At 46.6% G+C, this 27,935-nt stretch overlaps 1 protein-coding gene and 2 long non-coding RNA genes across 3 annotated transcripts; 1 reads left to right on the top strand and 2 right to left on the bottom strand.

The window, feature by feature from the left end:
• Positions 1-3,288: 3,288 nt before the first annotated feature.
• LOC310693068 lies at positions 3,289-12,295 on the bottom strand. Its single transcript, XR_014518982.1, has 3 exons — positions 12,191-12,295; positions 6,080-6,221; positions 3,289-4,131 (listed from the first exon to the last, which is right to left on the bottom strand). It is a non-coding gene; the product is annotated as an uncharacterized lncRNA (long non-coding RNA).
• Positions 10,990-25,426, top strand: DES (desmin). The gene is made up of 9 exons (XM_083473752.1): positions 10,990-13,144; positions 17,351-17,411; positions 18,612-18,707; positions 18,945-19,106; positions 19,258-19,383; positions 20,178-20,398; positions 21,186-21,229; positions 23,306-23,388; positions 24,072-25,426. The coding sequence occupies exons 1-9, from the start codon at positions 12,594-12,596 to the stop codon at positions 24,111-24,113; spliced, it is 1,386 nt and encodes a 461-aa protein (XP_083329878.1). The 5' UTR covers positions 10,990-12,593; the 3' UTR covers positions 24,114-25,426.
• LOC310693042 lies at positions 25,169-27,853 on the bottom strand. Its single transcript, XR_014518977.1, has 2 exons — positions 26,467-27,853; positions 25,169-26,206 (listed from the first exon to the last, which is right to left on the bottom strand). It is a non-coding gene; the product is annotated as an uncharacterized lncRNA (long non-coding RNA).
• Between the last annotated feature and the right edge of the window lie 82 nt (positions 27,854-27,935).

Below are 27,935 nucleotides of genomic sequence, written 5' to 3'. Positions count from 1 at the left end.
CACCCCCACCAGTACCTCTCAATCTCTGGGACACCCCCTGCTGCCACTCAAAACATCAGTTCAGCTGCCAGATCTCCATGACAACCATAGACAGTCAGGGCAAACATCAAACAGGACAGGAATAGGTCAAGTTACCGTCATTACCCAAGCAACAACTGATATCTCCTCCCTTTCTAAGAAGTAGGGGGTGACAGTGGCAGAAGCCAGAGCTCTTGACAGTAATGTGGTAAGCACTGAAGGGTAGAAAGGCACACCTTATTTCTTCCTCCCCTCCTCTTTGAGCATTTTTGCAGGTGAAGCTAAGAACTGTTTTTAAGTCTTATACTACTTGTAATGAAGACTCGTTTTAAATCTGAGGGCCCAGTTGTAAGGTGAATTTACACACAAAGTATAAATGTTCTCAACCAAATGCCAAGCACAGAGCGAAGAGTTCTGCTCAACTGTGAATGAATGGTACCTTGAAGAGATGTTTTAGCTTCATTACAGGAAGTGATGCACCTGGGGTTAAGAACTTAAGAAGAGCCCTGCTTGGCCAGACTAGTAGCCTACCTCGCTGAGAATTTTGTTCCTATGGTGGCCAACCAGATGCCTAGAAGAAGCTCACAAGCAGAACATGTGGAGTGCAATAGTGCTGCCACCAACTAGTATTCAGAGGCATAGTGACTCCAATATTGTATGCAATATACAGTGGTACCTCGGGTTAAGAACTTAATTCGTTCTGGAGGTCCGTTCTTAACCTGAAACTGTTCTTAACCTGAGGTACCACTTTAGCTAATGGAGCCTCCCACTGCCGCCGTGCCGCCATCGTGCGATTTCTGTTCTCATCCTGAAGCAAAGTTCTTAACCCGAGGTACTATTTCTGAGTTAGCGGAGTCTGTAACCTGAAGTGTCTGTAACCTGAAGCATCTGTAACCCGAGGTACCACTGTATAGCCATCATGACTAACAGCCATGATGACATGGCCTCTTTTGAGTTATTAAAAAAGGCGAGAGGTGGCTGGGGGATGGCCATGCCAGTTGAGGAAAATGGGAAGCAGGCTCCTGGGTCCTCTGCTGACAAGAACTGGGTTGTCATGTTAACTACCCCTACTCTGCAGAGATGATAATCAGATGGTTTTCTTGTGCAGTTGAGATACATACATACATATATATATATATATATATATATATATATATATATATGCAGGTTTTGGTGAAAATCTACGAAAGCATATATATATATATATATATATATATCTTTAAAAATCCATTTTACATGCATTTTTCACAAACTGCTCTGGAAACCCCAATGGGCAGATTTAAACAAAAATAATCAACTTTTTAAAATGTGTGTCTTTCCCCCGTGCTTCAGTTCCAAACTTTGAGTGAGAGGTTAAATCCATTTGGGCTGTGTCAGTGGCAGCACCCATACTAGAAGCAGTTGTCATCTAAAATGTCCTTGAAACTGATCGCTCTGGGCGGGAGGGGATTGGAAGGGTGGGAGAGGCCTCCAGTGGACCTTCGAGAGAGAAAGGGGAACCGATATCTCTCTAAAGGTCTATTCAGTGAAAAGATGGACTGATTCCCCAAGTGTAACAATCCCAATGGGAAATTCTATTTCCGGGACCGTCTCCCATCGTTGTAGGGTGATTGGCAGCAGCTGCTGCAGCCCCTCCCTAGACACCCACACGAGAAGGCCAGGGTGGTCACGGCAGCAGCTATTCTGAGCGCAGGCAACGACAGAGGGGCCGCCAAAAACAGATCATCCCACCCTCACTATCTACGGCTGTTTCCCATCTGTCACTGGTCCAGAATCAGCTACAGGCACTATCACCACCCCACGTTGCGATTGTCTGAAGAAACTAAGTTATCAAAAAAAGAAAAAAGGGAGTGTGTGCAGGGGGAGACACTTCAGAGCTTTAACACGCCCGGAATAAAATAAGCAGCCTCCATTCTAATCTATGGACTTGGTGAAACGAAGAACACCCGCTACAGTCAATAGGAAGGCAATGTCCTGAAATAGGGGATGAGCCTGAAAAATCAAGTGGCAACTCCGACTGCTTATGTGACAATCCCACATAATACATTAAGCAACCCGCTTCCCCAGAACATTGACTCACAACTTTCCCCTGCCCCCCCACCCCCATAGGCTTCCAGGAGTTATATACACCGTTCCCCTAAAAGAAATATATCATTGTTTCGTTTTGCTAATGCGTCACTGCCTGCTGGCTGCGGCTACTTCACCGCCTGATGTCTGTCAACATGAGGAGAGAAAATGTGGTTGACACCCCGCCTTCCCAAACATAATGTGGAATGAATGACAGATATGAAATCTGTATAATTTCTCCCCTCTTGCCAACTACTCACCCTGTGCATAGCCTGCCTCTTGTACTAACTGGGGCAGTGGGGGAGCATTAAACTCACCTGCCATTGATAGCCTAGTACTCAGTAGTACAGCTAGTTCATTTTAGAGCTTTGGTATCATAATGGAGTTATAGAAAGAGGGGACTCCTTTAGAGGGCCATGTGTGTTACTTCAAATATGAAGCACACAATTAACATTTTCCCTCTCTTCGCCACCACTCCCTGCATTACTAATGCTTCTACATTCCCAGTGCGCTAGCACAAAAATGTTTTGCCAACCCTCTTCTATCTATCTATCTATCTATCTATCTATCTATCTATCTATTCACAGCACCATAAACAGGAGCAAAAGGGGGACAGCACCATAAACAGGAGCAAAAGGGGGATTGCTTCTGTTGTCTTGGTGGTAAACACATTTACTTGGGAATAAGCCCCATTTTGTTGTAGAAAAGGATATTCCCTCCCTTCCCTTCTGAACGAACAACATTTTTTAAAGTAAAAATAATGAAATTAATGCCTATAGCCATGTAGATGCCTGGGCAGCCAGTCCAGTTTATAAAATGTTATTAAGAAAAAAAATGATTCTGCAGAGCATCATTCCTGGCAGGTCCCATCATGCCTGTGCTGGGGTAGATGCTGATAGGAAGCCTGCTTGCCACTGTGCCCATCCTTTGCCACTCTCTGCCTGGACTTTGGCCTCAAGGTCCAGCTCTAACTGCCCCACTACTGGCACTAAAAGCCTCCATCTGTCCTTGCAGCTTCTACATATCTGAGGGGCACACATCCTTCCCTTCTCATCTCAAATAGCATTGCTGAGCCCTGCAGATGCTTCTCTGCTTGCCGAAACCTTGACTCCCACCACACCTTGCAAATCTTCCATGAAATGAATGGTTTTTCTCTCAGACCAGACCCATCCAGGCTTCCCTGGAAGAAACATTCCTAAGACCTGTCAGAAATATTTAGGATTTATTGATATCTTGAAGCTCTAGGAGAAAGCAGATCAGAGCTGTTTAAAGTGCTTTAAAGCACAGAGGAAGTGGGGTTTGATATATAAAGTAAAAGCAAATAGTTGCACTGAGGAAATACAAGCTGTAGATCACCACAGATCAGAGAATCTGGTCCAAATGGAGTAATTTCTGCTACTTCGATCACGCCTGGCTGTGACAGCATAAGGCAGCAGGTAGAAAAGGCAGTGTTGAGAGCATTTCTTCTGTAAAGGGCCACATTCCCTTGGGGTAATCTTTTGAAGGCCATACCAGCAAGAAGCAGGGCCAGAACCACACCATAGTCCTCCTCTCTCATCCATGTACAAACACCCACTCACCATTCATTCTCTCACACACCCAGGCAACAACTATTATGGAATTATATTCCATCTGGAATATTTGGTCCATCTGGGACCAAAAACGGAACCCAACCCTTCCTCATCATGGGAGGTGGCTGATGGGAGTTGTAGTCCAAAACTTCTGGTGGGCATCAGTTTGGGGGAAGACTGTGTCAAACCATAGGGACGTCACTCGCACAAGTGCCTCACTGTGTGGAGTTCCATGTTGCCTACTTGCACTGAAGGCCCCTGTTTCTATGGCTGCTTGCATGTAGAAAACGAACCTGTATGTCAAGTGGCAGACAGTCAGAATTAAAGATCTGTTTCTGCAGTGGAGTTTCTCTGTGGATTCTCCCAAGGATCTTCACTGGGATTGGTGCCATTTAGTTTGTTCATAAAAGATCTGGAGTCGAGGTGAGGTGACCCACTTTGTGGATGACATCCAATTCTCCAAGGTGCTGAAATCCTAAGCAGAATTCAAAGAGATTTAAATGTACCCCTCCTAGCTCTGTGATAAGGCAGCTAAACATCCCATGAGAGTCAATAATAAAGTGAGGATCCTGTTCCTTCTTGGCTTCTGACCACTTGGTTAATATTAACTGATATTATGATATATTTATTTATACCCTGCTTTTTCCCCTGATGGGACTCAAGGCAGCTTACAGATAAGAACAAGAACTGGTACAAACATAAGATAAAAACAATTATTTTAAAACAATTAAACATGGATAGAATTATATACATGTATTAAAGTTATATGCTTTGTTACTCAAAACAAGGCAGCTGGTGTTACCCAAGGGCCTAGGCATTAGCCTGAAGAGCCAAAAGGTTTCAATGTCCCATCCCTGGCCATATTCCCTGATGGGGCTTCCTCTGCCTCATTCAAGCTGTATGCATAAGATCAGAGAGAAACACGGGACATCACTTGCCTCCTTTTCAGCTTCTGACTCCCGCTCCTTTTACAGACATGAAACTCCACAGAAAATTTCCCTAAGTTGGAAGTGTCTCTGCTGCCTTGCTCCCTTGCACTCATTGTCTAAATATGAGATTGTTTGGGGCTAGGCTAGGCCAAGCAGGCAACGTAGAACATGGCCTGGCCATTCTTCCCTGCTGGGATAGTCATAAAGGATACCAACCCCACATAGAGCTAAGTGAATGAAAGCAGTAACCACCTTGGAGGAGCCAATAAACACAGTCGTTGAGGAGTGACGTGGGAAAGGCATGCTATAGTCCTGCTTTAGAAAAGGATGGCAGCACCGAATATTGTACAGATTATAAAGGCAGTTGCGTTCCCCCCTCCCCAATAGTTTCTGCGATTGTAACCTTTTATGTTGTGCATTGCTTTGAACTATTTGGGAAATGTGTGCATTTTATACAAATCAGATTTATATTACTGTACTTGGTTTGATGCCAGACTGTCAGTATTTCGTAGGAGGGGAGCTAATGCATATTGGAGATTTAGCTTTGCACAACTGAAGTGAATTAAAGCACTCTCTCTCCCTGGCACAACAAATACACTTAGGAAAGCAATAAGGTAATGCACTGGAAAGTATGGGGTGAACAGATCAGAACCAGGAAGACACCACGGCACAAGCAAATCAGGACAAATGCTCATTTTCATATAACCTCCCTGCAAACGAATCAGAATGAATTCACAATGAAGATCAGACTTCTTTGTGTAAGCAAATCAGGATGAATGCTCAATAAACAGGTCATCTGGAGGAGCCCATTGTCACTTCTATATTCTTTGCACATTAAACAGTTCATACAAGTGGCCTAAATCACAGAAGATGTTGTAATGTGAAATACTGCAGCAGCAGGGTGTGTAGAAGGGTGTAGCAGCTGCTGCCAGAGATTGCAGCAGGACCCCCAAGTTCCACTGCTTATGAGAGTGAGTGCTTGAGTAACCACTAGAGTGAACAGCTAGAGAGGCACACACAAAATCAGAGAAATGTTTCATAAGAGACTCATTCTTATTCTCTGCCCTGCACAGATGAAACGACACTTTAGGTGGATGCTGCCAGGGACTCCCTCTTCTTCCTTGTATGTGAATATTATCAGGAACTTGCCAAGGGGCAACTTGGTTGTGTAGGAAGTCCTTTTATATATTTCTCACATCACATTTGTATCCTCCAGTGAGCTCATGGCAGGATGGGTTGTCCCATTTTATCCACAGGGGGAATATTTAGGATTGCCATACGCCCGGAAATTCCCAGACATATCTGGAATACCGCAGTCAGAAACAGTGTCTGGGAAAATCCGGACGCATGGCAATCCATGTTGGCAGTGTAGTTTTTGGTGATTTCCCATAAAAATAGCTCAAATAAATATGAAGTATTTATTTTGCGCGCGCGCACACACACACACGCACACACACACAGGGTTTCAGCTGTTTTAAGCATACTTTCTCTTACATTCATATCCTGGCTATGACTCTCCCTCCAGATGGCTCCCTTCCTGGTGCACCCATCCATCCACATTGGGGGAGCACGTAGATGGAATGATGGGAGTCAGGAGAAGTGACATGAGTGTAATTAGGGCCCAATTTGGGTCTGTCTTAGGGGAGAAGTCAGTTCTCTCAAGTACATAGAATAGGTTTCTGTCTGGCAGGAAGATAGAGAAATATTGCAGCAGTTAACACCACAATAGCTCATCTCCCAACTTCCAAAAGACATCAAGCCATCTTCTTGATGGAGGTGACTGACTTGTGACTGGCTGGCCACAGTCACCTGTCAATCAAGGCACAGCTGGGTCAGATACTCTAAAAGATGGCTGTTGCCCAACAGTTCTATGCCCCTCAAATTCCCCCTCCCTCATTGACCATCTACACCGATGCACATGAGGAGACCAGAAGCCTATTTGTAAGTAGCTGCATTAGACTTGAAATGAAACAATTTCTTTCTTTTTAAAGTACTATTCTGGTTTTACTATTCTAAATAAACTTCATAACTATGGTGTTTGGGGGTCTTGGGTGCATTTCTGCCAGACTGATAGGCAATTTCCCCCATATCAATTTGGTCCATGGTGTGTGTTTTGTGTGTGTGTGTAAATAGGTTTGAAAGAGAAAAGAAAGCTACCTTGGTCTCTGGGGAGGGACGGGTAAGCAGGATGCTCTCTCTCCTTCCCATCCTAAGGATTTGCCACAGAAAGCACTCTTGAGCCTATCTGAGAGCCCCTGGTGTGACTGGCCTACCCAGCTGGCAAGACCTATTCCTTAGAAGAAGGCTGAAATGAAAGCCATGTAGGCTCATAGGAGATGCTAGTGCTCCACACCCAGGCAGTATTGGCCACCTCTCATTTCATTCCCTTCCCCCCACCTGACCATCCCCAAGATGAACATATGTGGCTGAATCCTTCTCCATAAATCACCCCCCACCCAAACTCCTGGCAGAAACCAGCTTGTCTGCCCCATGTCTCCTTGGCACTGGGATGTACTGCTTGGATGGGGTGTGGCTGACGCCAGCTCTAATTTCAATTCCCCCTTCCCTTCCCCCTGCTCATAACTCGCCCTTTGCCACATATTGAGGTCTCAGCTTTCCAAAACCCAGCAGACAAGGGCGTTGTTAGGGGGTGGCCCATGGCTCCCAAGCCCCAGACCTTTTTGGAACTTAGAAGCTGCCTTTATACTGAATTAGACCATTGGGCTAGATGATACTGAACTATCATCTAGCCCAGTATAGATGATCAGACACTTTCAGATGGTAAAGTAGCAGCTTTCAAGTCTGCTGAAGTCCATACTGGACAATGCAGTTAATTCCAAGAAGCCAAGTCTAAGTCTCCGTTCATGTTCTCAGTATGTTAAATTCTGTACTTGCAATTAAACTATTTTTTCTTTAGTCTGTAGGTCAGATTGGCCTCCATGGCCTGAACATTTGCAAAGGTTCTCATACAGTTAAACAAATACAAGAATGTGCATCATCCAGAAGCTTATGCATGCAGAGCAACAGTGCTCAGTAACATCACAGACAGTTCTTATTCTGCCACTCAATCACCAGCCAACACTGTCATGCATAAATCATAGTGAGAGCTGCAGCAGACGCAAATTACCACCCTTCAACAGTATCTCCCTTGCTTTAGTTACATCTCTTTTGCGTCTACGGGCTCCATTTATGAAAAACACAAGGGAACAAGATTGCTTGTAACTATATAAGGATGCATTTTATTCTAAAGCAAGCAATAAAAAACCCCATCCTTTCTTCAGCTCCCACGTCTTTAACTAGAACCCGAGCTGGCAGGTCTTCTGAAGGATCCATTTTGTTGTCAAAAGCCATATTAAAAACAGTGTCAGTACACTATCTGGTCATTCAGCCCTATAATTCCTTATTAGGGGGCCTTGTGTTTTGGAGGCTAGAAGTGGGAAGGAGAGGAGAGGAAGGGTTAGGAAGGGAGCAAGAAGAGGTCAAGGCTGGAAGAAGGCTGTGGAGGAGGAGGCAGGCATCATGGATGAATGGGAAGGAGGAGGGGAGAGGGAGGGGGGAACGGTGGTTGCTTTGGAGCCTGTGCTTTGTTTTCTTCTCCATCTCCATTATTTCCACCTCCCGCACAGCATTGGGATGAGACAATCCCCATCTGGAAATACCTTCCCTTTTACAGTCAGGCAAGAAGGCGCAGGCTGCAGCAGTGGGATGAGCCCCAGACTTACCCTCTCCTTAGAGGTGCTCCATTTGTGAGGGAGTGGAGGAAGGGAGATCCAGGATGTGAGGAGGCACTGGCAGTCGCAGAGAGGGTCATTGCCTCCAGGGCCACAGCTCCAGGGATGGGGGAAGAATGTGAACCATGCTACCAAGGTCAGGCTGATGCACAGCAGCTTCACTCTAGACTTTTCTCCTCCTTGTGAAAACGGCAGCTTGCAAGACAGAAATGATGGCTGCTCCACCATTGACTGTTCCACTATTACAGTCCGTTCCCTTTCCCTCTCACTTCTGATTGTTGGTTTTATTGAGCAGGGCAGCATGCTTATCCACTTCCTCTGGTCCCACTGCTTTCCCCTAGGGAAATCTGCTCTTTGGTGCTCAATTGGAGCAAATGGCAATTGTATCAGCTTGTGATTATTCCATAGTCAATGTGACAGAGATAATCGAGGTGCTTCCCCATGATTCATGGAGAACCTAGTGCCACTCCACATTCTGTTATTTACCATGGGCATTCACCTCTGTACTTACAAAGCGAGAATGAATACTCGGCATCTCTTAACATTAGAGGCACAAGAAAGCTGTGTTGAGCAATCTGGTGTATGTACTCTTTCTTAAGAGCATGGGGGCCTTGCTGGATCAAACCAAAGTGAACCTTATCTAATTTTCTTTCCAAGAATCCCAGCAACCAGAAATCGAGCAGTGGATCAAGCTCTGCCTTTTGCTTAACCCTGGTCCACCATACCTCTTGCAGCATAGGATGTGGGCTGTGGCTGGCCTTCTTAATCTGTTTCCATCCACTCCCTAAAGACATGCAAAGGGCTTCTCCATCCCAGGCATCCCCTCTCCAATTGCAAGTATTTGGATTCTCATGAGCTTCCTGCTGTGCCAAGTACTGGAATGCACTGTGATGTCATTGAGGGGAGGAGGAGTGTAACACAAAGGTAGAACTGAGCTTGGAAAGACAATGAAATATTACGCTGTCACTTGGGTAAAGGAGGGTGATCACCCAGAAAGGAAATCAGGGCCCCTGCAGTGGTTCAGAATATTGCAGGGGTAGCATTGCACTGTGTGGAAACCTGAACCACACAGTTGGATCCTTGTCCATTGATGTCAGATGATTGTAGGTTTTGTGGGTATGTAAGGAACTGCTTTTCAAGTGTATGTGTGAAACACACATACACACATATTTTAGTGTTACAGTGGTACCTCGGGATGCGAACAGGATCCGTTCCGGAGCTCCGGTCGCATCCCGAACAGAACGTAAGACACGACACACGTCTGCGCTTGCGCAGGTTGCGTCTTGCCACTTCCGCACATGCACGTGATGTCATTTTGACCGTCTGCGCATGCACAAGCGGCGAAACCCAGAAGTAATGCACACCATTACTTCAAGGTCGCCGTGGAGCGCAACCCGAAAACGCTCAACCTGAAGCGTATTTATCCCGAGGTATGACTGTATTCTGACTCTTCATGCTTCTCTCTCATATGAATTTCTTTGCATGTTTAACTTTGGGCTTGTCCACATTGCCACTTGTCCTGTGCCTAGAAAACGTGGGTCCAAGCGGTTATTGTGTCAAGCAAATATTCTCCTCTATTTTTTCTAGTGCATTTTCCTTATCGTAAAAAGTCCAGTCTTATGGGAGGGTAAAACAGGTTTGTTGAGCAAAAGCACCAAATCAGCTTTAATGATACAACCTGAATCAGCTGGCATGTGATTGCATCTCACCTGAAAATGGCAATACCATATATTCCAGTAGTTCTCATAACCTTTTCACCCCTGACTGTGCATTGAGAGATATGAATAGATGCTAGGAGGGGATTTATTTATTAGATATCCTTCCTTCCTCACATTTGTGAGTTCAGCAGAGTGCCATCCCTTTTGCAGCTTAAAAGGGAAGCTTAGATAGGCTAGTTTTAGACATTTAGCTTAAGTAATTTAAGATGCTTTAAAGCAGACTGTATTCTCCTGGTATTCCCCCTTTTCTCCCCCTTAAAGCAATAATCACATAGTCTTGTAAAAGGTAAAATAATATTTGCACACTCAGAATACTTGCTGAAGAGTAACACATACAGCAGCTTTGTTCAGTTAGGCTTAAAATGGTAATTCAGTTATAATGAATACTTAAGTCTTGCTTAAGATGGAGTCTGAGCGTTGGAGCTCAGCAGATGTTCTCACATTTCTGGCAGAGGGGAAAAAGATGGAAAGAGAGGAAGGGGGTGTGCCCAGGCAGGTAGGAAAATAAACAGCTTCCCCTGTCAGGGCACAGTGGGAATGTCTCTCACAGAGTTCTCTCTAGCAAGTTTACAGGAAAACCTTGTGAGCTTCAGTTCCTGTCTTGTGCCTATCTAGCAGAAACATGAATTGTTGGTTTGACTGCATTTTAAATACCACTTGAAAATTGCTGAGGGTCATTAAGTAGTCTACTAACTTTTTATTAATTCAGCGGTGGCATTGAAATCATCATCTTCAGAACCATGGCATCACAGGCCTCTAGGTCAGGGCCTTGTTAGCAAGGAAGGGGACATGACAGAGGTGCATTAAATTATGCACAGTGTGAAGTTTCCCCATTCCTCAGGTCACTTTAAAAGGGGATTGGCCAAATTCATGGAGGATAAAGCTATCAATCACTGTTTCGCCATTCTGGCAATATTCTACCACCAAGATCAGAGGCATTGTGCCTCTAGATATGAGTCACATGGGAGAAGGCTATTGGGCTTATGTCCTCTTTGTGGATTTCCCATAAGCATCTGGTTAGCCATTGTAGGAAACAGGATGCTAGACTAGATTAGGGCTTTGGCCTGGCCCAGCAGGACTCTTCTAATACTCTTATGTCCGCAAGGGCAGAAAGGGTTAATTTCACTTTCACCAGCCCCTCCTCTTCCCCCTGGCTCTGAATAGCACTCTGACAAGCAGGCAGCATAGCAGCAGGGCTATTTAGGTTTAGTGGCTGCCACCTGGGGAATGCAAAGGGGGAGGAGATTCAGGGAGCATAGGCTCTGACATCACTGGCTGGCTCCATTCTGGGCACATGGACAAACAGGGTGATTCACTGCAGGCTGGTATTATCTTGCAAGGAGGTTGCCAGTGACTCAGCCCCCAAAGTGGGAGGCGAAGGAGTACAGGCCAGGATACCTCAGTCTTGTTGGGCATATAGCTTGTTTTTGGTTTCATAATCTAAGCCCAGGAGATTGCAATGCCCTTTGGGTTTTTAGTTTTGGTTTCAAAATATAAGCCTAGGAGACCGTAATTCCCTTTGGGTTTTGTATGAGGTGAGATGAAGGGCACTAGAAGCCTGTGGACATTACAGGCAGTGCTTTTTTTTCTGGGGGTGCACATACACCTAAAAATTCTGTGAATCTTTGTACTTTTGTCCATTTACTATTTATTTTTCCCGATTTGAACTATAAAACGGTGATTTTCTTGAGTCAAAATGAGAGTATCTCTAAACATTTTTAGGAAAAAAAGCAAACAGGCTTATTGACTCCCCTCACTCTCCACAGCTTGGAACTTGCCTGAGGAAATATATAAAGACTAATCCCTGGCATGATAACTGGCTGCACTAAAACCCATAAGTAGGAAATGGTATCCAGAACCCATCTAGTCCATTAGCTAGGAATAAATATCAGGTTAAATATGCTTCAACTACTCTGGGAAAGATTCCTTTTTGCCTCTTTTTGCAAGTTATTTGGCTTCATTCCAAGAACTTGCTTCTCTGCCAAAACCTTTAGGGTTGTGTGTGGTTTTGTACTGAATGTTTGTTTTGTTATGTTTCTCATTGTGGGATTTCAATGTCCTAATATAGCGTTTGCTTCTTTCCCCCTATTCCCAAACCATGGTCCTGGCATAGCTGTTTACATATCCGAAAGTTTTCCCCCGTCATCAAGCCTGACCTATTCTTTCAGTGATCTCACATCCCCTTTCACTTTCCAAAGCTGGTACTTTCCACTTCACCCCCTCCTTCACAGTATCCCTTGACCATCGTCCTCAGGGCCCACGGGCATGATCTGGGCCCACTCCCAGATGAGGCCTAGCCGTTGCCTAGCAGAACGGAACTGTTGCATCCCATGACTGGCTTGTTCCCGCCCCACAAGAGATTTCTCACTGACAAGAGGAATCCACAGCTGTTCCAAAATGGGAGCTGGAGGAGGGCAAGGGGGAAACGGGGAGGGAACAGTGGGATGATGTCAACACTCAGGGATACAAATAGCCAGACCTCAGATCCCCGTCCCGACTCTGACTTGCTCACCCAGAGCAGCTGTTCTCTCTCTGCCTCCGTCCTGTCCAGCCGCCACCATGAGCCAGTCCTACTCCTCCAGCCAGAGACTCTCTTCATACCGCCGCACCTTTGGTGCTGGCTCAGCCTCACCTTCCTTCCCGCGCGCCTCCTTCGGTAGCAAGGGCTCTTCTTCCAGCTCCGTCTCCTCTCGGGTCTACCAAGTGTCCCGCAGCGCCGCACCACCCAGCCTGTCCAGCTTCCGAGCCAGCTACTCGGCCCCACTGCGCTCAGCCTACCAGGGTGCCGGCGAGCTCCTCGACTTCTCCCTGGCCGATGCCATGAACCAGGAGTTCCTGCAGACACGCACCAACGAGAAGGTGGAGCTGCAGGAGCTCAACGACCGCTTCGCCAACTACATTGAGAAGGTGCGTTACCTGGAGCAGCAGAATGCACTCATGGTGGCCGAAGTCAACCGGCTCAAGGGCAAGGAACCCACGAGGGTGGCCGAGATCTATGAAGAGGAGCTGCGGGAGCTGAGGCGCCAGGTGGAGATGCTGACCAACCAGAGAGCACGTGTTGATGTGGAGAGGGACAATCTGCTGGATGACCTCCAGAAGCTGAAGCAGAGGTGAGATTAAGGTGCCAGCAGCCCTTGCTAAGCTCATCCCCTCCCCATGCTTGCTTGAGTAGCTGGGGCTCTTTCCTTGTCCTGAGCAAGAGACCTTCCTTGACCAGAAGCAGAGTGAACAGGGCAAGGCAGGGCATATTCACTTTGCGGTTGTCATCATCTCCCATCCCTGGCCTTTCAAAAAGAAATACAGAGGCTGCGCTACCTTTTGCCACCCTTGACCAGGGCCTTGGCTGGTGATAGTGCCTTGCCTATGCACTGGGCATCCTTCACCCTCATGCTGTCCTTTTCCCCAAACTACCCTACTCTGGCCCAAACTGCCATCAACACTCACCCCAGTCCTTGCCCAAGACTCCAGTCCCTTTCATGGAAGGTATTTAGGCGTTCTCCTTCTTTGTAGAAAGTTGATCTTAAAGGCCTTGACACCCGAAGGCTTCTAGATAACTGATGCCCCAGGACTGTGCTATATCTCAGACAAGTGGGTCATTTTCCTAAGGCACAGCAAAAACCAAGCATCTCTTCCCCATATAGGCTCCAAGACCCCATGCCAAGATGCTTATTCTTAGAACAGGGTTCAGGGTGTGTCAAGTGATGGTCCAGACTCCTCTGCCGCACCAGCCCTGCCTCTCACTTTTAAGCTTCTTTTAAATCTTTATAAACATAAGAAGCCCAGATGGTTTGGTAAAACGTAGACATTTGTTGTAAAGAGGCACAATCAGGTTTAAGTGCAACTATTTCTGTCTAAGATGAAAGGGTCTTCAGAAATTTTTACACTAGTTTAGAGAGTTGTATATTTTAAAGACACAGTGTGCTGATGAGACTGTGCCATCTGTCCCCAAGCCAAGAAACCCCACCACTGCTTTTATTGAGCTAAGGGGACTAAATTGTGTTCGTTAAACACTCTTGTTTTGATTTGGAAGATGTGGATAACTGAACACATGTATGCCTGTATCAGATGCACACACATGCAGGTAGTGTTTAATGCTTCAGTATTAGACACTGAGGTTTGTTCTCTCATGAGAATAAATATTGCCTGAATTCCCAACCAAAAGTGACTGTTATGCCCTCACTATTTGAGACGAAAACCATTTGACACTTGGCCTGCAAATAGCTGCTTACACTTCTTATCAGATCACCACTTATCCTCTCTTTTGATAAGCTGAAGAGACTGAGCACCTTACTCCTAAGCTTATCTCTCATTCCTAAGGTCACTCTTAAGCCTTTTCTCTGTCTGTTGCAAACTGTCCATTTACATCCCAGCTCCAGACAGGATCTACCAACCACAGGCCCATAAAATGGCCATAATAGTAGCCTACCTCAAACAATTGGTGTAAGGACTAATTGAAATAAGAAAACATTGTAACCTTTACCCTGGTCCTTAGGAATAGGGTAGGCTTTAAAAATAACCAGCTCCAAGCTACATGCCCCAAACGTGCACAAATATTTGTGGGATGGTCATAAGATCTTGTTTCCTGATTTTGCTCTCGTCCTTCAATTATTATGCTGAAGAGCTGCAGCAGGTACAGTGGTGAGGATGCTAACATACCCAGCACATCATTAATTGTCTAAGCCAGGGATGGAAAACCTGTAGCCCCCCAGATGAGTTTTTTCTTTCATAGAATTGTAGAGTTGGAAGGTACCACAAGGATCATCCAGTCCAACTCCCTGCAAGGCAGGGATCTTTTGCCCCACATGGGGCTTGAACCCACAACCTTGAGGTTAAGCGTCTCATGTTGTACACCCTGAGCTATATGGGTTGTTGGGCTCCAGTTTCTCAGTCAGTATGGCCCATGATAAGGAGTGATGGGAGAATTTCAACAACATCCAGAGGACCACAGGTCTTCATCCGGTGCCAATCCTGATTTATTTCCTTCTCAGCAATCTCTCTCCTAGCGCTTCAGCGGCAAAGCATTACTTGTTATTGGGAAGGGCACCGTTCCCTGCAGCTCATCCTATTTATTCGGCCTAGTTCCCATCTGTACCAGCCCCCAATACCAAGGGTTGGCTATGCAAGTACAGGAGCAGCTGCCCCTGGTGGGACTTCCACCTTTTTCTCCTGAGGGAAGCTCTATGCCAGCATTCACCAACACCTTTCAGATGTTTGGACTACAATTCTCATCTGCCCCAGGGAGGGTAGTCATGCTGGCTGTGCCTGATAGGAGTTGTAGTTCAAAAATTCTGGTGAAGGTTGCACAGTTTAATTCAAGACCTCTGGTGAAGGTTGCACTATATCTTTAGCAGCTACAGGACACAAGAAATGCAGCTGTTTCGGTGGAGAGATGCAATCACTGAGAAAGCCAGACTTGCTCAGTTTCTGCCTGCCATGCCGGTTTTACACTGTTGCAGCCACAAACCATAAATTCCAGGTCAGGGCAAGAAGAAGCCTATAGATCACTAGGTACAGGACTTCTGAGCATGAGTCAAAATGAAGAAGAATAAAGTCAACTTCAGGCCTGCAAGTGAGTCACAAGCAGCACCAAACAGTGAAGCAAGGACTCCTTCAACACTGCCTCCTCTCCATTAAAGCAGCCTTCTAGGTAGCAATGGATTCTGGGTAATACTGGGTAATAATTCAGGGCCTGGGGTGAGAAAGTTTAAGCAGCCTCTTAGAAATGTAGGCCCTTGAGGGGGAAGCATCTTAGTATCTTCCTTTCATGAAGGATGAGGCCTAGTCCCCCATACCATGGCCAGCTTGAGGGAATCGGACACTTTAGATTTTCTCCTCCTGATTTAGCTCCCTTATGACAGACAGGGCACAACTGGGCACAGCCGGAAACAGGGAATGCTGAGCCATCAAGGCTGGGCACGTTGACAGGAAATCCTGGCATTTCAGAAGGATAAAGAAAGGAGAAATCATGATAGAGGGTCCCGGGGAGCAAAGACCTCTCCCAGGCCACACTGGGGGAAGTTTGCATGACAAAGCTACGCCCGCTGAACTGCCCTCTTCTGTGCAACTTTGAAAGTTGCAAGAGCCCTACTCGTTTTGGTGCCCCAGTTGTGGTCACATCCACACATATTTAGAGCACACTTATACCACTTTCATGGCTTCCCCCAAGGAATCCTGGGAACTGTAGTCTGTCAAGGGTGCTGGGAACTGCACCTCTGTGAGGAGGTCTCTTAACAACTCTCAGCACCCTTAGCAAACTACAGTTGGGGGAAGTCAGACCTGCTATAGTAGTATGAGAGTGCTTTAAATGTATGTTGCAGGCATGGACCGTGATGGAGCACTTTTGCAGTGAACTGGGAACTCCATGGCCCTTTGTAACCACAGGGAAGAAGCTGGTCCCTCTGCTAGAGCACCCACTCTAGTTGGAAGTATAGTAAATCAGCCACATTAGGATAGTCTACCAAGAGTACTACACAAACACTGATGCTGTAGTAGTCATAGGTAGCTGTTTCCAGTCTGGTCCTGAATGTCAGAAGCTTAGAACAGTCTGGGGCCAGGGCCTTGCAGCCGCCACTGTAGAGTATGTGGGGGCTTGGTGTGTGGAGTTCAATAGTAAAGGGGTCAGTATTTGCCAGAAACTGGATCCCAGTGCTGTCTGTGATCAGAGTTTCAGATGCCCACAGCCGGCCCTTAATGTCCAAATCTCCCCCTAGGTGATGTCACGCATCTTCCATGTCAAAACGCCTGGAAGACCATCCCTGGCATTCTGGCACCTCAATGGCATTCCACCTGTCTCCATATCTTTATAGCTCGTGCCATGCCTTTGCCATTTCCCAGTACCCCAGGCTGGGGGTTCACATTATTCCCTGGAATCCCAGTCTGGAGACCCCTCCCCTCTCAGCACTTGTTCCATGATTCTTCTTTGTAGTCTCTGCCCTGTCCCATGCTCTGTGCAGCCAAGCACTGCTACCCTAAAAGGGAAAGGGAAGTGAGCATTATCCACGAGTGAGCTCATGCCTTTTGTGCCTGGGCCTTTGACTATAACAGGCAATGAGAGGACATGTTCCAGCTCCCATCCCTGCCTGGCTCCCAGCCAGATCCCACTCCACCCCCTGGAATGCAAGAGAATCGCTCATTCCAGACACACACATTACTCCTGCTGCTTGGATGGAGTCACAGGTCACGGGCTCTGGGGGAGCCACACACAGGCTTTAGCCCCCTGGGATGTGTGTGTGCAATGCAGTGTTATATATCCAGGCCTTGGAGGGCCTGGTTCATCTGTCAGTCTGACACCCCTCCTTTCTGGCTCACTCTCCCAGGCTGCAGGAGGAGATTCATCTCAAGGAAGAAGCGGAGAACAACTTGGCTGCTTTCCGAGCTGTAAGTCCAGACCTTACCTGGGTTGCCTCTGGTGTGGTCAGTTGGGGTGGGTAAGTGGGTGTGAATGAGAAAAATGCTCATGAAATAGCAGAGCGAGTCTTGCTCCATCGAAAGTCAATGGTCCCACTGTCTGACAGAGGCTGTTTGGGCACCATATTCCAAAGAGCAAAGTTTTCCTTGTAGGAGCATTCGCAAGGTCTGGGGAGAATGTATTGCTTCTCTCGCCCCTTCTGCTCAGCTTCTTCCTAAAGTTTAGTGTCACCGTTAAATTAATGCAGCGCCCTCTACTGTTTTACATTCTCTCTCTCTTTCTCACTGTATAGTGCAACATCAGTTAACAATCCAACATGTATAACCTTTGGGTGTGAAGTTTCGTTCTGGACTGATGTTTTCAGTCATTCTGGGGTACCTATAGCAAAATGGGTGTTGAGGGGCTCCCTCATGGGTACAGATCTTCAGATTAAGGGAGGTACAACAACAACAACAACAACGATATAATAAATGTATCAGCTCCCTTTAAGTGGTGTTCAGTGGGGTCAGGCATGAATGCCAGAAAATGAGTGTCCTGCTCCTAGTTCAGGGATCTCGTCCCACACATTTCCTAAACTTACGATTGGCTAAATTCCCAGATGATGTTAGTTAGCGATCGGAGGGGCAGCTTCATGGTCTTTTCATAAGCAAATAGTTAAACATAAGCATCTTTCCCCGTTAACATATTTGTGCCACTGGGAAAGTATCACTGAGAGGAAGTGCTTGAATAAAGATTTAGTTCAGGCCCAACACATTTTGGAATAATCCTTTGGGAGATTTGCACTCCTGATCAAGTACGTAAACCACTATGATAACTTGTATTGGAAAAAAGCATCCAAAATGACACCTACACAAACTACTAGAACCAGTAGCCTTTGTAGTTGGGTGTTGCTTCTATGCAGGCACCTGTCTGCACAGGCAACTGGTTCTAGTTTCTAAAAAAGGTGCTTTTTGGAAGAGTTACTATGGTGGTTTGATGCACTTCATTGGATTTGCTATTCAGAATGTGCCTCCAAATAAGTATTATTCCAAAACATGTCAGGCCTGAAATAAATGTTTCTTCAAGGACCTGGAGTTCCTTCCTCTCCACCTCACCCCCTAAAATAGTGGCCAGCCTCTATTGCATTTATTACCCTTGAAACCAAGTCTCCTTTTTTTCTGCCATCACAGGATGTTGATGCAGCCACTCTGGCCCGCATTGACTTGGAGAGACGTATTGAGTCACTGCAGGAAGAAATTGCATTCCTCAAAAAGGTGCACGAAGAGGTAAGTGTGTACCTTTGTAAGTGCCTTTACAAAGCACTGCCATAGGGGGAGTGGCAGATGGAAAGAGGGGGAGTCATTGAAGGGGATGGTGACTAAGTAGGAGTGGAGATGGAGGTTTAGCTATAGGGATGTGGGTGGAACATGGGGTTGTATGGGAACATGTTACTATGCTATAAGACTTTCAGTCTAGCCCTACTTGCACTGGTCCTGATCTTCTGCTGCCATTGGTTCCTCCAGGAAATCAGAGAGCTGCAATCACAGCTACAAGAGCAGCAAGTCCAGGTGGAGATGGATGTGTCCAAGCCAGACCTGACAGCAGCACTGCGTGATATCCGTGCCCAGTATGAGACCATTGCTGCAAAGAATATCTCTGAAGCTGAGGAATGGTACAAGTCCAAGGTATGGGACACCCACTCTCCTAAGAAACAAGTTGCATTGGCAGTGGGGTCAGGGGAGCTTTGTGTGGGCTGCTGCTTATGGTATGGTAAAGGTTTGTTTCTTATATTAATCTGCACACACACCTTATCTTATCCCTTCTCTCTGCATATAGGTGTCTGACCTGACCCAGGCGGCAAATAAGAACAATGATGCCCTGCGCCAAGCCAAGCAGGAGATGATGGAATATCGGCACCAGATACAGTCATACACCTGTGAGATTGACGCACTCAAGGGCACGGTGAGGTGCCATGCCAAGTTGATGGCAGAGTCAGATCACGTATTCAAGTATTTCCCATTGAGCAACATTTGCCCCCACAGCAATTGGTGTTAATCACTTTTTACTAATGTCATTAATTAGTGATAGTGAGGTGTAAGAGACCTGTGCAAGACACAAAAAGGACTCTTGATTTTACCAGGCTGCATTTCTGTGTTGATGGCTGATGTGATTGCCATTCGTAGCCCTTTTGAGAGGGCCTGTAGCGCAATGATCAAACACATATTATGCACAACTGAGGTCCCAGCTTCAATCTCGGGCATCTACAGCTAAAGGATCTCATGTGGAAGGACTAGTAAACACCTCTGGATGAGATACTAAAGTCCCTGCCAGTCAAAATAGAGATCGGGGTAGCCAATATGGAGCCCTCCAGATGTTGGAATCTACCTCCCATGTCCAATGGGATATGTCATCCCACAAAATCTGGAGGGTCTGTTTTGCACTTCCTTGAAATTCAGCATACTGGAGGTGGAACAGAGTTGTTCTTTTCTGGGCTTTTGAGGAAGCTCTGGCTTCTTGAGTCCTGCCTCCTTTCTTGATTGCCAATCCTGTCCTTCCACTCTGCAATTTCCCCTCATTCATCAAGTTTAGTTCTTGCTCCTCTAAAATGCTGTAACCCATCCTCATCCTGCTGCTATGGTTTTCATCAGATAACAACTGCAGCTAGAGAACAAAGAATCTGAGACGTGACTATTGTTCTCCTACGCAGACACATACAGAGGTTCTGAAGTGCTTATTTCCCCATCTTATGCTTCCAGAACGACTCCTTGATGAGACAGATGAGGGAGATGGAGGAACGTTTTGCTGGCGAGGCCGGCACTTATCAGGACACCATCCAGAGGCTTGAAGAGGAGATCCGACACTTGAAGGATGAGATGGCAAGGCACCTGCGCGAGTACCAGGACCTGCTCAATGTCAAGATGGCCCTTGATGTTGAGATTGCCACTTACCGCAAGCTGCTGGAGGGTGAAGAAAGCAGGTGAGTGCTCCCCCCCCCACCTGCAATTTTTCAGGCCTGGGACATGCATTTGGGCACTGTCTGACAGTTTAATCCCAGATATATTTGCTCTGAGGCACTGCAAGCAGCAGATTCTGAGCAGCTGACCCTCTGGTCCTAGTGTGGTGGTGAGGCACAAAGGCCCATTATATTCCTTGTGTTTCCTAACAGCAAAGAGGTACCGTAGTTGGGAAGAAAATTTGCTCTTCTATGGTGACATATGATTTAATGCTCATCCAGACTTCTACTTGTCCCACACGTCCCCTGGGAAAACTTGATCTTTACTGTTGAATCAAAGCAAACGTCTGTTGGGTTTTCCTCTGATTCAATGCCAAAGAGCAGGTATTCCTGGAGAAAGCTGTGGGGCAAACAGAAAACCATTCGGATCTGTGTTTTCTAGGCATAGGGCAAGTGGACGTGTGGACAAGCCATAAGTTAACCTTCAGCTGTGAAAGAAAGAGGCTAGCTAGTATCTCAAAGGTCAAATTGCACCTTGTTTTTCCCCTTTTGCTAAATATGTTGGTGTACTGACAACCATGTTTTAGAATGAAGCTGGATGATGTGAGGAGCAGGTTTAGAAATCATGATGAGAGAACTGGAAACGATCTTCCAGTAAATGAGCAAAAGGCACACAATCTGTTCAACTTCATAAAGAGAAGTGGAAGGTGCAGCATAGTGATTGTTGGTTCAGGGCTGTTAGACCAAAGGGAGTCTGAGCAGGAAGATGTCCATGGCTGAACTGACTCTCCTCCTCTCCTTTTCTGTGTAGAATTTCACTGCCCATTCAGACTTTTTCTGCAATCAACTTCCGAGGTACGTTACACAATGCCTGTGTGCATTATGCATTTGGTAAAAGAAAGGGGGACGGGGAATGTTAATGTGTTCACTTAAAAAGAAAAAAAGAGGGGAGCAGCAGTTGAAGAGTCAGTCCCAATTTAGGGAGCGTCAAATGGTGGTGAGTTACATGCTAAATATCCCTGCCAGCACCAGCATATGCAAGGGAATGGAGCCATTTGGAGGGCAAAGTGGGGAGGGAGGGGTGTTTTCTGTTAAAAATTGTGCCTCTCCCAACATGCCCCCCCCAAGTTCCAGACATGCATTTGCAAGGGTAAATGTGGCTGAAAGTACCCAGTAGATGGACTGAAAGTAGTACCTTGGTTAAGGCTAGGGGTTAAGTTTCAGCGGAAGAGAAGGAGGTGGAGGAAGGATGAAGCATTTCCTTCCACCCTCCACTTCTGGATTTCAAATCCACCTCCAAAACGGATTTGCCCTACAGCTGAAAATCCTACAACTAACACTTGGTGTTCTGTTACATGCATTTGTACACAACAAGTAGTTCCACCTGGAGATGTTCTGACTGCCTCCTGAGCTGAACAGACCCCATCTCCCGCTCTGAGTGCCCCCAATGTCCTTCTGACGCATTTGTTCTGCACTGACATCATGAGCTGATGCCAGCAGAGATGACCACTGCTTTTCAAATAATATATCAAAGCAACAACAACTCCCCATGTATAAAACTAAATTATAAAGGCTGAAATTCAATACAATGAAATAGTTACTCAATACCATGACATGTTATTTTAGCTATGTAACAAACTGTTGCAAGTCCATCACATATCATCATTCAATTCTGTGTTCTGAGACTTCTGCTCTTCACGCAAATGCACGTTCCCTTAGAAGATTATTCATTCAATAATAGGTTATTCAAACAGTTCATTTGGCAAAAGTTCAAAGCCAAATCAGTATCATTGTTGTTGTTTCCAATTCTGACTCCGACCTTGGCTTGGAGCTGCTGCTGTAGCTGAGCCAGCAGCTGGGTTTGGAGATGGCTTGCTTTGCCACAAGTGGGTAGTGTTATATTTGGTTGGGAAGGGAAAGAGGAGGTGCACGATGTGGGGGTGACTTACGTTCATGCCAGATTTTTGGACAGTCATGACTTCCCCCTTGATTGGATGATGCCAGAGCCACCTTCTTCAACTTGTGGTCTGGACTACAACTCCCATCACCTCTGATCGTACGCCATGCTAGCTGGAGTTTATGGGAGCTGCAGTCCCAGACTTCTGGAGAGGACATCCTTAGGGAAGACTGTGCTAGAGCAATGCCAAAGGTGGTCTGTGCTTAAATGAATAAATGCACTGTGTGCCAAGGTGGCAAAAGAGTGTTTGCATCAGTGTGTGTGCATCCATAAGATGAAGCTGGGAGAGAACAGGGAAGGAAAGGGACTCCTTTTTGTTCTGCAATTTCCATAATGTGACCGTCTTCTAAGTTAATATACAGTAGTACCTTTGTTCTCCAACTTAATCCATTCTGGGAGTCTGTTCTGAAACTGTTCAAAACCCAAGGTGTAGCTTCCAATTGGATGCAAGAGCTTCCTGCACTCAAGAGGAAGCCGTGTTGGACATTCGGCTTCCAAAAAACGTTCGCAAACCAGAACACTTACTTCCGGGTTTGCAGCATTCAGGAGTCGATTTGTTCGGCAACCAAGCCGTTCGGGAACCAAGGTTTGACTGTACGGGATAAGTGAAAACAAAGGCAGGGTTAAATGGGGGAATATGCACAGTGGTTGTGGGGTACTCACAACTGAATGTGTCTACGCCTACAGAGGCATGTGCCCATGTGGACCGGAGGAAGGTGTGCCTCTCTTAGTGACTTTTGAAACCACAGCGGGAGATGGAACTTGTAGAAAGATGAGCTGGTCTAGGGATGGAAGCTGATACTACCGCCAGGAAGAGGAGGCTTGTGCAAGGACTGGCATGTTATGAAAGAGGTTCTAGGAGGAAGAGGCTCTCAGCCACAGCCTGATGCTTTTTATTGACCTTGCTCCATCTTCATACACCAACCTGAGCACAACCACCAGCAGCTGATGTCTCTTTTCTCTCCTATGTACAGAGACCAGCCCAGAGCAGCGAGGCTCTGAGGTCCACACCAAAAAAACAGTGACCATCAAAACCATTGAGACACGCGATGGGGAGGTGAGTGGGCAGACCTGGAGAAGCCAGGGAGGTGGAATGGGGGAGACATGCCAACCGATGGTCAAAATAGGCTTGCGTTCTGGTTCTCTCTTCCTCCTCCCTCTGGAATTGGGACAGCTGAAGTGAAATCTGCTGAGGGTGCAATATAGGGTAGGGATGGGGAACCTATGGCCCTCTATAGGATGTTGGACTCCCAATATCCATTAGTGCCCTCAGCCAGCATGGCCTGTTCTTAGGAATGCTGCTGCAGTTCAGCAACAAATAGCCATTCCCAACATAGGGAGATATGGGAGTTAGCAGGGACATACCTCTAGCTAGCTTTCTCTTTCCCCAGGAGCTATAGATGCCTAGGCTTGCAGGGAGAGGGAGGTCTGTATGCCAAGGACTCAGTGGCGGTGGGGGGAGCGGGCTCAGGACCTAACTGATTATAAGAGACATGTGAGGTAGCCAGGCTTTTCCTTTGGGCAGATCCACACCATTCATTTAAGGCACACCCAGTGCACATTTAAAGTGCACGACTTCCCCTAAAGAATCCTGGGAACTGTAGTTTAAGGATGCATGGAATTGCAACCCTGTAATACTACAGTTCTCAGGATTCCTTGGGGGAAGTCGCGTTGAATGTGTTTTAAAGATATGGTGTGCATCAGGACTGAATCCCTCTCTCTTTCTCTTCCTTTGTCTAGGTGGTGAGCGAAGCCCTCCAGCAGCAACATGAAATGCTGTAGATCTTTTCATCCCCAGAGAGGCAACTGGCGCATCTCAAAACCCTCTCCCCTACCGCGTGCAAAGGCCCGGGGTCGCTAGCTCCCACGCAGTCTCCCATTCACCCATTCTGTGACGGCACCACTTGGAAAACCTCACACACACAGCCGCACACACACACACGTGTGTGTGTGTGTGTGTGTGTGTGCGTGCCCATGGCTCTCCCTGCACCCCATTTCCCAACGCCTCTCTCTTTCTGCTCCCCTTCTGTTTTTCCTGTCCTAGAAGCTGCAGGTGGATGTGGCTAGGAAGATTGAAAGAGAGGGGCAGCTGTGTATGTGTGTGTGTGTGCATCAATGCGTATGTTCCTGTGCCCTTCCTGTGTTGGGGGTGGGGAGGCTTCCTGCTACATAGGGTCTGAAGCTCCAGCCGCCGCCTGCAGTGTCGATCTCTCACCCATGCACCATGCAGGCACTGACTCCCCACCAACATGCCCAGACAACAGCCATGTGTGAAGCTTCACCCCCAGCCTGAGTGCCGCCACAGGCCCCCTGTCCCCTCAAGGCCCGTCTGCTGCAGCGGAAATGTGCCTGGTCTGCAGGCTATGAGGGGACAGGGGAAGGAGGCAGGGGAAGCTGGCACAGCCCAGAGGACGGAGATGAGCCAATTGCCCAGCCTTGCCTCCGAGACCAAAGCCACAGTGCGCCTCTCCTCACCCCACCTCCTGCAGTGGAGCAGGACTCCTTGCCTGGAGGGTTGTGGGGAGGGGCTTGTTATCTCTAGCTTCCGTGAATGTCAGTCCCTCCAAGGAAGCAGCTCTCCTGATATTCTTAGCTCGCAGTTTTGCAGACAAGCGCTTACCCTCCCACCCATGCTGGGATTTCCTGCCAGGGCAGCGGGCAGAGGGCTGGGAGGGTTGGGCCCCCTTAAAGGAGGAAGTGAGTGGGACTGCTTAGGGTAAATGAACCCACACCTGCTGCAAAGCAAAGTTCCTAGACTTGGGGTGTGAGCCCCAAGCACCAAGGAGGGGAAGAACAGCGCCAACGGGTGCCAGCTAGAGGCATCCCTGTTTTGAGTGTTATCCCCATCCTAGATCCCAATCTCTCTTGTAGGGGCTGCTGCATACAAGGGGCCATTTACAGGAGCTGGAGAAGAGAAGAGAAGGAACTGGCAGGTGATGGATTTGGGGGGAGAGAGAGCAAGAGTGTGAAAATAAATGGTGGGTGTGTGAGTGAAAGAGGAGGGAGGAGATGGAGAGATGCTGTGTGCCCCTGACCCTCCCACCCCAGCACGCCCCTGGCTCTGCCAAGTGATTAATAAACCATGGAGCACAAAACTGGTGGTCTGTGTCTTTTCCCGTCCCATTGCATGCCTTTGGCTGGGCGAGTCTTATCCCATGTGATCACACACAATTCTTTATCAACAATGATGATAAAAGCCTTGTCTGGTCAATGTTCAATCAAAACCGGGCTTCTGTGCCTTCGAGAGCTGTGTGACACACAATGGCTTGATCGAACCACCTCTTCCGTTGGTGGTGCTACAGAGATGGGAGAAGCACATGGATGTGCCTCAAAGTCAGACAGAAGCGACCGTACATGAACCTACACTCTGTACTGCAGCCCAAGGTCTCCTGGATATCCCCATGCCCAGGAAGAAAGGGGTCCATTCCCCCATGAGCCCCACAATACTGGCTTACTTTACAGCAGGGATGGGGAGCCTGTGGTCCTCCAGGTGTTGTTGGACTCCAGCTCCCATCAGCCCCAGCCAGTAGGGCCAATGGTTAGGGGAGATGGGAGTTGTAGTCCAGGAACCTAGAGAGGGCCACAGCCTCCCTGTCCTTGCTTTACAAGGCTGTTGGAAGGATTGCTGCTAAGATAATGCATGGGAAGCACTTCCATTCTTCAAAGTGCTATGCAAATCTTAAGGACTGTTATTTATAACTTCAGGTTTGAGGGTGCTTCATGGCATTCCTGAAATGGGCTCTCCTGTGTGACAAAAGGAATACTTGGAATACTTCTGTGCATAAAAGATGAATCTAGACGTAACCCTTCCCCTCCTGAGTAATCTATTTGCTGATTTTAAAATACGAATGCAGCCCAAGCAGTGGGAGATTTGACTTACCGTATTTTTCGCTCTATAAGACGCACCAGACCACAAGACGCACCTAGTTTTTGGAGGAGGAAAACAAGAAAAAAAATATTCTGAATCTCAGAAGCCAGAACAGCAAGAGGGATCGCTGCGCAGTGAAAGCAGCAATCCTTCTTACTGTTCTGGCTTCTGTGATAGCTGCGCAGCCTGCATTCGCTCCATAAGACGCACACACATTCTTCTTGCTTTTTAAGAGGGAAAAAGTGAGTCTTATAGAACAAAAAATACGGTATATCTGCAAACAAAAGTGGGCTTCACCAAAAGCAGGGAAAACGCAACAGGGAAAGCCAATGGATGCAGTTACAATGTAATGAATAATAATTCCCAGGCTGCTTTGAACATCTTTGTAAGACATGTGTATTGACAACCATATAATTAAAAAAACAACCTTCCAGCATTAATCATCAACAATAAAAGCACCAAATACTTAACATACTGTAGTATCGCTACATTCCTGTAACAAACATGTTCGTTTCTGAAATTGGTCTTGCAATCAACAAGTTACCCTTTCACGACTAACACATAAATATACATCTGTGACAGAAGGCTGTCTCTGCACAGAAATTGCCTTCCTAAGTATTTAGGCACTACAAAAATTCATTTTGACAGTTGAAATATTATCAGTTGCCACTCTGAGAATATTAATAACATGTAATGTTTGTTGATGCATAATATAGTTGCAAAAACTAATGTGACTTTACTTTTAGTGACACTTCTGGAAATTCAAGAGCAAACTATAAGCTTGTCCACTGGCCTGTTGCAGGCCAATGATTCACGGAAGGCGGCCATCATTGACCATGAGCTGAAAATACTCAACAAGTATATGTACATGTATGTGTTTATGCATATATATATGGATACATGCATATGCATATGATCTCTCTCTCTCTCTCTCTCTCTCTCTCTCTCTCACACACACACACACACACACACACACACAAACAAAAACACACACACACACACACAGGGCCAGAAGAGCCACAGTTTTAAAATCAATAGATCACCTGGATTTTGAATCAATAAGAGTCCTTGTATCCATAACTCTCATGTCTTGGATCAACATTAATTTGATTATATGAAATACTACAGATGTTGGGATGCTGCATGGGCTGAGCAGGTAATATTTAATAATTTCTCATATTCTTTATTAAAATGGGTGTATCTTTTGATGAAGCTTTCTTCCCTCCACTTAATATTGTCCGCTATGTACATGAACTAATATATATACTGACAGCTGTGTTGTCTTCTGGATTGCTAAACACAAAACGTCCACTTTGTACCCAGGAATTCTACATCTCCCCTCCCAGTCCAATGTTGTGCACAAAGATGTACCACGGGCAATTGTCGGGTGAATTACACAACCACATTGGTACCCAAAGAAGAATTCTGAGTTCACACACTTGATATTTGCCTTCCCTGCTCTCTTTTGTTCTCTGAGTATGCCAGCTTTCCATGAATGAACTGCCCCACACTCTGGGGATTTTCACTAGCATCCGTTAAGATGGCACTGGCTCTCTAGGGGTTCAGGCAAGGAGTTTTCCCCAGCCCTACTTGAGATGGGTAGAGATTGAGCCAGGGATGCAAAGCAGAAGATCCACCGCTGAGCGATGACCCTTCTTTGTCTGCAGTCAATTAACCTCCCCACAAACAAATCAGAGTGAATGCTAATTAAATAGCTAACATTTTCTAATATACCT

This window comes from Podarcis liolepis (assembly GCF_965112155.1).
Source record: "Podarcis liolepis genome assembly, chromosome: 1".
NCBI lineage: Eukaryota > Metazoa > Chordata > Lepidosauria > Squamata > Lacertidae > Podarcis > Podarcis liolepis.
Note: the sequence above shows the minus strand (reverse complement) of the source record. Positions and strands in the feature narration are given on the sequence as shown.

Excerpts from the sequence above, each read along its gene's own strand:
- DES (XM_083473752.1), top strand. The coding sequence starts at position 12,594 with ATGAGCCAGTCCTACTCCTCCAGCCAGAGACTCTCTTCATACCGCCGC. Across the intron at positions 13,145-17,350 it reads CTCCAGAAGCTGAAGCAGAG|GCTGCAGGAGGAGATTCATC; the intron begins GTGAGATTAAGG and ends TCACTCTCCCAG. Across the intron at positions 17,412-18,611 it reads ACTTGGCTGCTTTCCGAGCT|GATGTTGATGCAGCCACTCT; the intron begins GTAAGTCCAGAC and ends CTGCCATCACAG.